General features: G+C 47.5%; 1 protein-coding gene across 4 annotated transcripts in view; it reads right to left on the bottom strand.

The window, feature by feature from the left end:
* Positions 1-2,864: 2,864 nt before the first annotated feature.
* The window catches only part of RIMKLA (ribosomal modification protein rimK like family member A), a 33,632-nt gene continuing 24,924 nt past the window's right edge, over positions 2,865-11,572 (bottom strand). For all 4 annotated transcript variants that reach the window (XM_040469844.1, XM_040469845.1, XM_040469847.1 and 1 more), the window contains 2 exons: positions 10,049-10,252; positions 2,865-7,351 (listed from right to left, as the gene is read on the bottom strand). In XM_040469844.1, the coding sequence (XP_040325778.1) occupies positions 6,861-7,351; positions 10,049-10,252 (695 nt within the window). In that variant the 3' untranslated portion in view covers positions 2,865-6,860. The remainder of the gene's footprint in view (positions 7,352-10,048; positions 10,253-11,572) is intronic.

The raw sequence follows: 11,572 nt of genomic DNA, 5'->3' as shown, positions 1-11,572 counted from the left end.
ATGAGTTTTGAGTACTTATCACCTATGTTTTTAATATACTTTAATTGTAGGTTTATAGAATTTAATGTTTAATGATGGCCGTGTTTAAAAACCAGCTCTCCAAATTCCTCTCACGGGCCACTATGGGCCGGCTCCAGCACACCGCTGGCACTCTGGGGGACTTCTGGGTGGGACTAAAAGGAACCAGCGACCTGCCCGATCCTGTCTTCACAGAGACCTTTGTTAGTTCAGCAGAGGGCTCGAGAGCCCCAGCTCCCCTTTCAGGAGACGAGCGTTCCTTGTAGACAGGAGATTATGGGAGTCTCATTCAGGACAGGCCCAGGTCAGCGGGACTTTGGCCACTGTATCGGCTGCTTCCCCATCTGATCTCAGGGCTGTCATCCCTGCCAAGTCCAGATGGTGCCGTTGGGCTATAGGAGTGCCCTGCGCCACCCTGGCCTTCTGCACTCCCCTCACCCTCTGTTTGACAGATTTCATTCAAGTCCCTGGCACCTCCTCCCTCCATTTGATGCAAGGCCAGCAAACCTAATACAGGAAAAGCTAAGCAAACCAGGTGCTAAATCATCCAAGGTCAGGCTGCTCAGCAGCTTTCCAGCCTCCCAGTTGTCCGAGGCAGCCTTTCCTTCAAATACAAGCCTAAGCCAAATACACCACCTACATCTTACACTATAGCATCATCTCAAGCATGGAGGGGGCCTTCCAATTATTAAGCCTAAGCCACGGCATGCTTGAGCAGCTGCCGGCCCTCCTCGCCCTCCCAGCTGGAAAGCTGCTGTCTGCCAGCTTTTATCTCCTGGCACAGAGCCACGGTCACCGCCAGGAGCTGTTTGTGACTGTTGACGGTGGAGGAAGCAAGAGAAAAGGAAGCTGCTGAAGGCTAGGCATGTGGTCAAGTGCTCCACACTCAAGATTGTGTTTATTTATCGCATTTATAGGTAGAGAAACAAAGGTTTGGCAAGATTGATTAAGTGACTTTCCCGAGGTCTCCCAAGCTGGAAGTTATCGAGTCAGGGTTTGAACTGGGGATGTCTAACTCAAACTGGCGCCACGGACGTGAGTTCGTGCTGCCTTCCATAAAGCGTGACGATCCTGACAGCCAGTCGTGGTGATGCCTGGCTAGCAGAGTGGGAATGAAATATCACCTTGGGAGATGACACTCGAGTTTCTCTTGAGGAGGGAGCCATCTTTGTTTAGGAAAATACCTGTAATAAGCCACTGGTGGGGCACCCGCGTGGCTCTGTCAGTTAAGTGGCTGGCTCCTGGTTTCAGCTCAGGTCATGATATCACGGTTCATGAGTTCGAGCCCTGCATCGGGCTCTGTGCTGACAGCATGGAGCCTGCTTTGGATTCTCTCTCCCTCTCTCTCTGCCCTTCCCCTGCTCAAACTCTTTCTCTCTTGCAAAATAAATGAATAAACATTAAAAAAAAATTTTTTTTTTAAATAAGCCACCTGTTAGAGAAGGGGAAATCTTAAAGGTAATGGCATTGGCAGGAATCAAATTAAGGAAAGGACTGGCTATGCTGCTGTACAAGAGAATGTAAATGAATTGGGTCTGTCCCAAGAAGGGAGACAGGTACTTGTGGGGTGGAAGGTTATGGATTCCTCTGTAGCGTATCAAAAGAACATTTAATGAATGGGAGTGCCCTGTCTGCGATGCTGCAATGTCCTTTCCTCTCACATCTTTGAAAGATACATAAGCACACACGTGCTCATACACGCACATGCACGCGCACACACATGCACACACACACACACACACACTGGCTCATTTGAATTTTGTTGTGTGAAAATGGGGGACAGAACTGAGCTTCGTGTCAGCCGATGCACTGCAGGGATGAGACTCCATCGTTGCTTAAAATGAGGTAGCAGAAGTCCGGAGTCAGCTGTGGCTGCCACAATGTAAGCGCCTTAGAAATCGCAAACATCTGAAGGCCCAGTTATCAGGCTTGTCTGGATCTCGAGGGGTAGGTGGTCCTCAGCTGACATGAGGGCTACAACAGGGAGGGATCCGGCCCAGTGCCTGGCTGCAGGCGGGTGCGCCATGGAGTTGAGTTCGCACCAAGTGGGAGCGAACTTTGGACTTTGTGGCTGGCTGTAGCTGGAGCGTGTGCATCCATCAGGATGCCCCTGCAGGGGTGCCTGATGGGAGAAATATGGGCCCTTCAAGCCCTTGGCTTCCACGGAGGCCCATAAAAGCCTCTACAAATCCAAGAAGTTCCGCAGTGGGGAAACGTCAGCCAATCTGGGGCCGAGGGAGCCTTCCGCCAGCTCAGCCGGGACCTTCCCTCTTTCTCTCACGGATGGTGTGGGGCGGGGCTAAATGGTCTTAGCCGGTCTGAAGGCTCGGGCCTTAGGCCCGCTTGCACCATGGAAATCTCATATACACCTCTGGGGCTCTCATTTCCAAGCCATCCAAGAGCCGAACCCTTCAGAGCTGGCACATCAACACCACGTTAATCCCGAGCAGAGGCTCAGCAGGAAAAAGGGCAGAGGGTGAGCCCAGGACGGGAGCAAGGGCTAGGCGCCAGGGAAGAACAGAGCCACCTCTGGCAGCATGCTAAACCAGAATGGGGAATCGGACGGCCCGGGTCCCAGCCCTGTGGCTGACTCGCTAAATGATCTCAGCCTCTGGGATTCAGATCCTCCATCTATAAAATGGGGAACTGAACTGGTGTCCAAAGCGCCGTTGTTCCTGTGTCCTCAAATCTGGCTTCACGGGTGACTTTCCCAGTATTGCCTCAAAGCCACAGTGAACCCGAAATGACACAGTGAGACTACCAGACAGGGTTGGGATGCCGGCACCAGGGCCCAGAAAAGTGCCACACGTGGGCACAGGAACCACACCAGAAAGAAACGGAAGAGCTTGAAGGAAAAAAATTTTCATTTGGAAGGGAGGGCTGCAGCGTCTGACTGTAGGCTTGGAATGGAAGCATAATATAGTTTTAAGAAAGTATTCAAACAACATATTCCTGAGATGGGGGTTCTCCAGGTAGAAACATTTTAAAGTCATGATCTTGAGTCTCAGAGGCAAAAATAGGACCAGGCTTGCTGCTGGGCTGCAGCAACAGATGGAACAACACTAACTTCAGGGACAGGGACAAAGATGACCGTTGTCAGGACCCTTCCCCGAACATCTGCATAGACTTACAGCAACTAGTAGCCTCACCTCCAGGTGCAAAGGAAAGTATTAAGCCGAAGTGCCCTGTTTTACTGCCTTTGGATTCGGTCTGACATGGCTCCTTAGACCCACCTCAGAGAGCTGTGGCTCTAAGCTTGCCTGCCCATGGCATTCTGGTCATTAACTTCCAGAAGGGCCAGCTGTTACCAGGGGGATCCTGGAACCCCCGGTGAGCGGCTTCAATCTCCACTGGATTTGCATCATCTTAGACCAACATTCATCAGGACATAAAGCGCTAGGGGATGTCTCTCCCACTTCCTCAGGGTTCATGAGAATCCGTGCATCTCCTTTTCTTTCTACAGAAGAGTTTCAAAGACCCGTGCTTCTAATGAATACGTGTGCGTGATTCCTTCCTTAAAACAATCCACAGAAGAGCCACTTCTTCCTCTTTCCCCCTGGAATTCCAAATGATCCAATTTCTTATCTCTTCCCCTGAAATGTCACAAAAGTATCCAAGACCTTTCTCCTTCCCTTTCCTCCTTGCCCCACCCCCGACTGTCACAGAATCCCCTCTGAGCTGCGTGCAGGGAGTCTGCAACGGTGACAGTAAGGGCTTAGGATTTTATCGGATTTTAAAGACCTAAAAGGCCCAAACGCACGTTCTGGCAACCCCATGCCCCTCAGCAATCAGACAGATCGCATGAAGACATTTTTCCCAAGTGCAGGATCATATATATTCTGCGTGACTGAGCTATTGGCATTCAAGTTTCGACCAGTTTCAAGATAATGGGAAGACCGTGTACAGACACTGCAATTTATGTTACACAAGGAAGACCGTTAGTTGATAGAGGACAGTCAGGAGTTTCCGGTTATACACGATACATCCAGAAGGCTGTTTGAGTACACGGAGAGCCTTCCTTCTTTCAGGCGGTGAAGCCTCTGAGAAGCTGCATCCTTTTCAGGTTCCCCTGACACTCTTTAATGTGCTGATGCCAAGAATTCGTGGCCTCTTTCTTTCTTAACTCCCTCAGGGGAGGGGTGAGGAGAAACTTATAAAACCAGATGTGGGAGGTATTCTTCTACCACCTCCCACATGATGCAAAGTCTCATTAATTAACTCGCATCAACCTCAAAGCACCCCCAAGAGGTAAACAGAGTAGGCATCTCCCCTATCAGAATGGAAAAATGGAGGCAGACTCCACCTGACTGCACAAGGTTAGTGAGCTATTAAGGGGAGAGCCAAAACCGGGATTTGGCTCTGAGCCCCACGTTCCTTCCAGCAGGTCTGGTCGGCAGGTGTAACAAGTGTGGCCCAGACGCATGACGGAGGCTCACAGGGCCCATGGCCAGTAGGGGAAATCCTGGAGGGGAGCTAGGAGTTGGGTGTGACCCAGCTTTCTCTGCTTCTAGGCTGGGCCAAAAAGCAATGGTGCCAATGACTATAGATGTCACTAGCAGCTGGAAGATGAGCCCCCTTTGACAAATCCGGAAGCACCCTCTAGCTGCTCTGCTTAGCACAGGGCCCGCTAGTATCCTTTGAGATAAAGTGGGGAGATTGGGCTTACACTGAACAGTGGGAATGAGTGAATGCAGCTTCCAGAAGGTCATCACTCAGTTCAGATGTTTACGTAGAAAGCATTTGGACAATTCAACAAGAACAGACCTAGAACTGTCCTCCTAAACCCACCCTGAGTGGTAAAGATAAGGTAAATGTCGTAACCTGTATAAAGGTGAAGCGTTATCATTCGTCAACCGTACAATTTACTAGAGTTACAACTGAGTGGCATGCACCCTACGTTGGACTGCATTTAGACTACAATGGTGTAGTGCATATCTCCATATCATGGAGCCAAACGTTTTTCAGTTGTCTAAGTACTACTTGGTGAGATGTGCTTTTAGCCACAATATTTTAAAAGCCAATTGCTACTTAGATGTGTTGTGAAAAAAATGTGACAGTGTTGGCTTTATACACATTTTTACATTTACAGCAGAATAAGTCCAGGAATTTATACACCCAAATAGGTGTTGCTGCCTTCAAACTAGTCACCTTGGGAAGATGGATGTTTAGTCCAGCGAAACTGACCTTAAGTCAGACTATTTCTAGAGCCTTCCTTGGAAACTGTCCACTTGTGAGCTTCCTCAATGTTGGTAGGTCTTTGTCCTTTATGGGTAGATTTATGTTTTGAGGAATGATTTTTTTTTAAGAGCCAAAGAGCATTAGAAGATAAGTCTGATAAATAAAATGGGTGATGGAGCTTGGGACTACCTCTCGGGAGGGGTGGTGTGAAAAACGAGGTCTCACTGTAAGGCTGGGAGGCCTCTTACCTTGCATGGCTTCAGAGATCATTCCAAAGAGGAAGTCTATGTGTTCTTGGCATATGTAACATCACAGCTCCAGAGTATGATCTCTTGAGGAAATAATAGGTTATGGTAACTCTTGAGGGCTTACGTTTTAGTGTATTTGGTTAAAGAGGGAGCCTTGCTCATTCTCATCATACTTCATATAAGCAGAAACGGAAAACTCTATCTCCATGATTTCTCCCAAGGGAAGGATCATCATCTACTGCTTAAAGAGTTAAAATGAAAAGCACTTGGTGTCACGTCTACATTATCTAACACCGTCCTCCCCCAAAATGTGCAATGGGCAATTCCTAATACCTGAGTCTCCCCAGTGTGGAAAAGTGGGTAAGGACAGGTCTCTGAAACCTGGATAGGACTAGAAGGTCAAGGGGATTAGAGTGTGTTTCCAATGGCTCAATCTACCCAACAGGCCCACAACACCAACACATACAAGAAAACCTCCCACAGCTAAGCAGTACACAAAGTTTTAGGAGAGAAGAGGGGAAATGATTATCTTCCAGTAGCTTCTATGATAAAAACCCACCGGCTTCTGGATGACAAACGAACAGAGTCCATTGACAAGAAAGTTCATGGTGTTCAATTCTAGTGCACGCATAAGAAATAAAGTGTGTGGCCACTAGCTCGTTGAAGTGCATTTCCAGCTGAGGCCAAAGGCAGCAAAGGTGCAAGAGGCTGCTGGGGCTGGCATTAGTTGAAGCAGGGTCTATAAATTCGGAGCGGCAAAGCAATTTGTAGAAAGCCCCAGTTACGCAGCAGGATATCTGCCAACCAGTGAAGTCAAAGAACGTTCAATCTCGAACTTTCTACAAAATGCTTCACTGCTAATGAGGAAGCTCCCTAAAACACCATATCCTGAGTGTCAGAGAAATATGGCCAAGATGGTGATTGACAGGGAGCAGAGATCGATCCTCTCATAGCGTTTGGACTGTGTATTCTCCACACATCACACACACACTTAACGAAGAGCACATAACCGCAGTCACATTCGGTCTCTTCTGCACCCGCCTCCGTCCAGTGGGGCTTCTGAGTACAGTATTTCCAGGGGCCGTTCTGGGTTAATGGGCTCTGCTGATCACAGCCAGAAGCAGCAGGACAGAGTCAGCGCCTTAAAAGTCAGCCGTATATCCAAGTGCTCGCAGCAGACATCGGTCTCAAGTTGATCAGTCGGGATGTTGCTCGTGGTGAGTGTCTTTAGGTTAGTCTTTGTAAAAACCACAAAGCTAAGCCGTTCGCTTAAATCATCGTTAGAAAGAATGCTGAGTGCCCAGATGGGATTTCTAGTTTCTGTGCAAATGAAATCACATTAGTCCAGATTTTATTCACTCAAAACTATAGGGAAGCAGTAGGATTTGGTTTAAATGCTGCCCAAAAAGCAGGAATTCACTTAAGTTTTAATTCTGAAGCAATCCTGTTGTTAATGTTGTAGCCAGGTTCAGGCAGCATGGGGGGCGGGGCCCCCGCTGTGCTCACTGAGGAATCCCGGATCTCTCCCAGTTCAGGCTCACTCTCACTAGAGGTAGACCCATTGTTGATGGCGTAGACGCTCTCTGCAACTCCCTGAGCTGAAGTGCAGCCATCTGGCTCTTTCTTCTCCCTGGGACTGGACAGTCCCGGGAGGACAGCCATCTTGCCAGTCTGCCTATGGGGCAGCAAGGACATGGTATAGTCCGCGATGATGCCACCCACATCTAAATTGCATGCCTGGTCGAAGGCTAAGAAGCCGACGTTGGCGTTTGCCTCACACACCACAAAGGAGCCATCGTCCATGATGAGGAGATCAATGCCACAGAAGTCCATGCCCAGGATGTTGGACACCTGAATAGCCAACTGCTTGCCTTGTTCTGTCAGCGGGCACATGACACCCACACCGCCTGTGGGGAAAGCACAGTGACATAATGGTGACATCAGACACCGAGGACACAATAACCCTTCAAAGAAGAGATGGGGAATGCCAAGGAGGGGCAGTGAGACGGGCATTGTCATCACTCACAGAAGGTCTGTTCGGAAATCAGGACACCCTTTGGGAAAACAACACGGTCATGTCTTATCTAAGAGTTTTTAAAATGTTTATTTCCTCAGACCCACTCATCCTACCACTAAGGAAATAATCTTACATAATGGAAAAAAGCTTTTTGCACAAAATGGATGGTAGAGTTATTTAAAATCCTGGAAAACTGAAATACTTGTACATAGTAGGCACTCACTAAATATTTGTTGATAAATAAATGAAAAGCTACAAATATCTCCTAATGGAGGAAAGCAGCATATTTTAGAATCATTAATAATAATGCTTGTAGAGAGCTTGTGATCCTTTGGAAAAACACGTGAAAGGACTGAAGACTGTGCAGTATGACCACAAGTGTGCAAAGAGATATTGTTGGTGGGGGCCACCTGGGTGGCTCAGTCAGCTAAGTATCTGACTCTTGGTTTCAGTTCAGGTCGTGACCTCAAGGTCAGTTGTAAGAATGAGCCCTATGTCAGGCTCCGTGATCACGGCACAGAGCCTACTTGGGATTCTTTCTCTCCCTCCCTCCCTCCCCTGTGCATGCGTGCTCTCTCTCTCTCTCCAAATAAATAAATAAAATAGATGTTGTTGGAAATAATGATAAGAAAATGTTAACAATGGCTGTCTCTAGGGAGTGGGATTAATGATAGACATCTTTTTTCATTTGACTTTGCCATACTTACCAATTTTCTACATCGAGAATGTGTTCCTTTCATATAGAAAAAGCAAAATTAACATTATGTCTTAGGAAGAGGGAGACGGAAAGGCTTGAGACAAAATCCTATACCAAAGACACATACAGTCTGACTGCCCTTAGGTACCACAAAGCTAAGACCTCAGGTTTAATAGTCTCCCTGGAAAGACTTAAGACTTGTGTTCTCAGGTCCAACAACTAACGTCTTTACCTTAACACTGTCCCTTCCCCACCTGTTAGGTTATAGAAGGAAAAGGCCATAAAAGAGTTTTAGACTAGCTCAGTAACATGGGTAAATGACAAAACTGTGTGGTTCCTAGTTAAAGAAGGGATTTTGTAAGCTGACTAAAAAAGACGGCATCATCCACGAGGCTCACTGTGGTGGTACCACACACGAAAATGAGATGGGACAGCATGCTGGGTACTTAGCACTGTGTCAGCCTGAGCCTAGCATCTGCCCCCCTCACAGCACTTCATCACAGTGTCTTGCAATGATGTGCTTTCGCGTCTTCTCCTTCATGGACCCGTAAGCTGTTCCAGAGCAGGGGCTCCCTGGCTGATCGCTATACTCACAGAGTCTGCTCGTGGTGGCTGCTCAACCAGTATTAATGAAGGACCGAATCTGTGTCTCGGCCTCTTTCTTAATCACTAGCCTTGGTACACTCACTGGGCCATTTAAGAAATAACCATAGTTGTTTTTTGTTGTTGTTTCTTTCATATTACCAACACACACATTCATTCAATGAGGGTGACGAGAGCTTTCTTTGATGGGGACAAAAATTTACATCCCTCCTGGAACATCTCCATTCACCATAACAGAAAACAAGATTAACAACAGGTTCACGGAGGGCACCTGGGTGGCTCGGTCAGTTAAGCACCCGACTTGGGTTCGAGTCACGATGTCACAGTTGGTGAGTTCGAGCCCCGCATCAGGCTCTGTGCTGTCAGGGTGGAACCTGCTTCAGATCCTCTGTCCCCTTCTCTCTCTGTCCCTTCCCCGCTAGCACTTGCACATGCTCGCTCTCTCTCTCTCAAAAGTAAATAAAAACATTAAGAAAAAACCCCACAAAAACAATAGGTTCATGGGATGGGGTTATGCGTTTGACCCAAACATAAACTGCAGCTAATAGTATCATACATATAAGAAAGACACAATTTTCGGGCGCCTGGGTGGCTCAGTCGGTTGAGCGTCCGACTTCGGCTCAGGTCATGATCTCACGGTCTGTGAGTTCGAGCCCCGCATCGGGCTCTGTGCTGACAGCTTGGAGCCTGGAGCCCATTTCGGATTCTGTGTCTCCCTCTCTCTCTGCCCCTCCCCTGTTCATGCTCTGTCTCTCTCTGTCTCAGAAATAAATAAATGTTAAAAAAAATTTTTAATAAAAAGAAAAACACAATTTTCAATTACAATGTAAAAGCAGAATCATTGTCCTCCTGCCTTGCATTAGTGTAGACCCTCATTATTTCTTGCCTGAGCTACTGTAAAATCTTCTGAACTCATCTTCCTGCTTCCTGCCTTATGCCTTCGATCCCTCCCCTACCCAGGGTTTTTCTCAAACACGGATCCCCCTGTCACCCCTTACACTAAACCTGACTGAGTCCCAACACCTCCCAGATAGGGTTCAACCTCAGTGTCGTGATACCCCTGGCCTGACCTCTATCACAGCACTTACACCTGTCCATTCTTCTCCTGGACTGCTCGCTGTGGCAAGGGCTTGTTTCTAACTCTTCTCTGTGATCCTGGCGCCTAGCAGAGCATTTGACAAGATAGGAGGGATCCATCCACATTTACTGAATGGGTGCACACATCCTAATAAAAATCCCGGTGGCCTCCCGCGACTGACACACTGACTGTGAGCTTTTATACCTTACCGAGAGAGCAGTTGCTTTGCATCCGTCCGTCTGTGGAGCAGCGGAGCATAGAGCCTATCACCCGGCCCCCGACCACCACCACCCGGATGTCTTTGCCATGTGACTCCTTCACATACTTCTGGAACAGGTAGGGCACATCATGGCGGATCAGATGGCAGATGTCTGAGAGGTGATGTTTATCTCTTGCAAGAAAAACAGCTTTTCCTTTAAGAAGAAAGACACAGAGTAAGAGTAGTTACAGAAGCCTCTGAGTCCTGTCCTTGCCCTCCCATCTCCCTGGCCCATACAGTTGTCGATTCTTCCCAAACTTGCCTTACCTTGGCCCCTTCTGTTTCCTGACCAGACTCGAGCTTCTTATCAAATGGCCACTGAACCTTATTTTCTCTTGGTTTTACTCAGGTCCCTCTCCCTCAACAACTCTTTTTTCAAGATGAAACAATAATGTATTCCAGAGACACACAGAAGAGGCCAACATAGAATCCTAAGGATCTAGTCAATTCAGTTCCAAAAGCAGTTAGCATCTCCAATCACCCCAGGATGCTGATTAGGCAGGGTCCATCTCTAACCCCATTTATTTAATCTCCAAAACTTACACTGGGCTCGAGGCACAAGGCAGGTGCCAATCCACGCTTACAGAACACAATTAACTAAACACACTTCAGAGGAATTCCAAGTCTAGGTGGAGAGAGACCCGCAAAAGGTAACTACAACACAGCATGATATAGCATTAAAAGAGGTCTATGCAAAATGCCATGGGAGTTCAAAGAAGAAGCCACTGACAGACTCCCTCCTCCCTTTAAACATAGGAAGTTTCTTACTTGGCTATACCTGTTCAATCCTAGATGGAATGATCTATACTTCTGCTGTCTAGGGAAAGCATTCCTTCTTGACTCCCAATTCTTTATTTTCTGCTTGAATCATCACTGCTTTTACAATTATTCGGCACCTGCTTTCCATCTGCATACTAGCCAACAAATCTGAGCAAGAGATTCTGATGTCTGCAAATCTGACATGAGCATACCCAGTCTGAGCCTTCTTGTTAGCAAATATGGGAAAAGAAGACACGGTTTTCCTAGGAGGTGTGTAACCACCTTAAAAGGACTGGGACCCTTCTGAAATCTTAATAAAAAGAGTGATGATGGATCTCAGGCCCTAGTGGCTTAGGAGACTGAGAAGTAACCTCCAACACACGTCTCCATCACTGCACATTTGGCACCAGGAGATCTGGCAACTGACACTAGATGGCTGGGATTCAATTAGAGGCACTGGGGGTTCCCTGGACATTAGGTAGGATTTTCAGCAGAAATGGGGGCTAGATACAGCGACTTGGTTCCTTGGTTGCTGGCAGGTTCCAGTATGGGGCTTACCCTGCAGTCAGTTTTTAGGCACAGAGCAAAAAGGGGGAGGGGGTGGGAAAGAGGACTAAGATTAGTTAATCATCTACGATGTGCCAAACCCTGTTTTTTTTATTATTTCATTTACACTTCATACTAGCCCTATGAAGCCATTAGAACAGGATAGTTA

Source organism: Herpailurus yagouaroundi, unplaced genomic scaffold (assembly GCF_014898765.1).
Source record: "Herpailurus yagouaroundi ecotype Mexico unplaced genomic scaffold, PumYag 77, whole genome shotgun sequence".
In the NCBI taxonomy this organism is placed as follows: Eukaryota; Metazoa; Chordata; class Mammalia; order Carnivora; family Felidae; genus Herpailurus; species Herpailurus yagouaroundi.
Note: the sequence above shows the minus strand (reverse complement) of the source record. Positions and strands in the feature narration are given on the sequence as shown.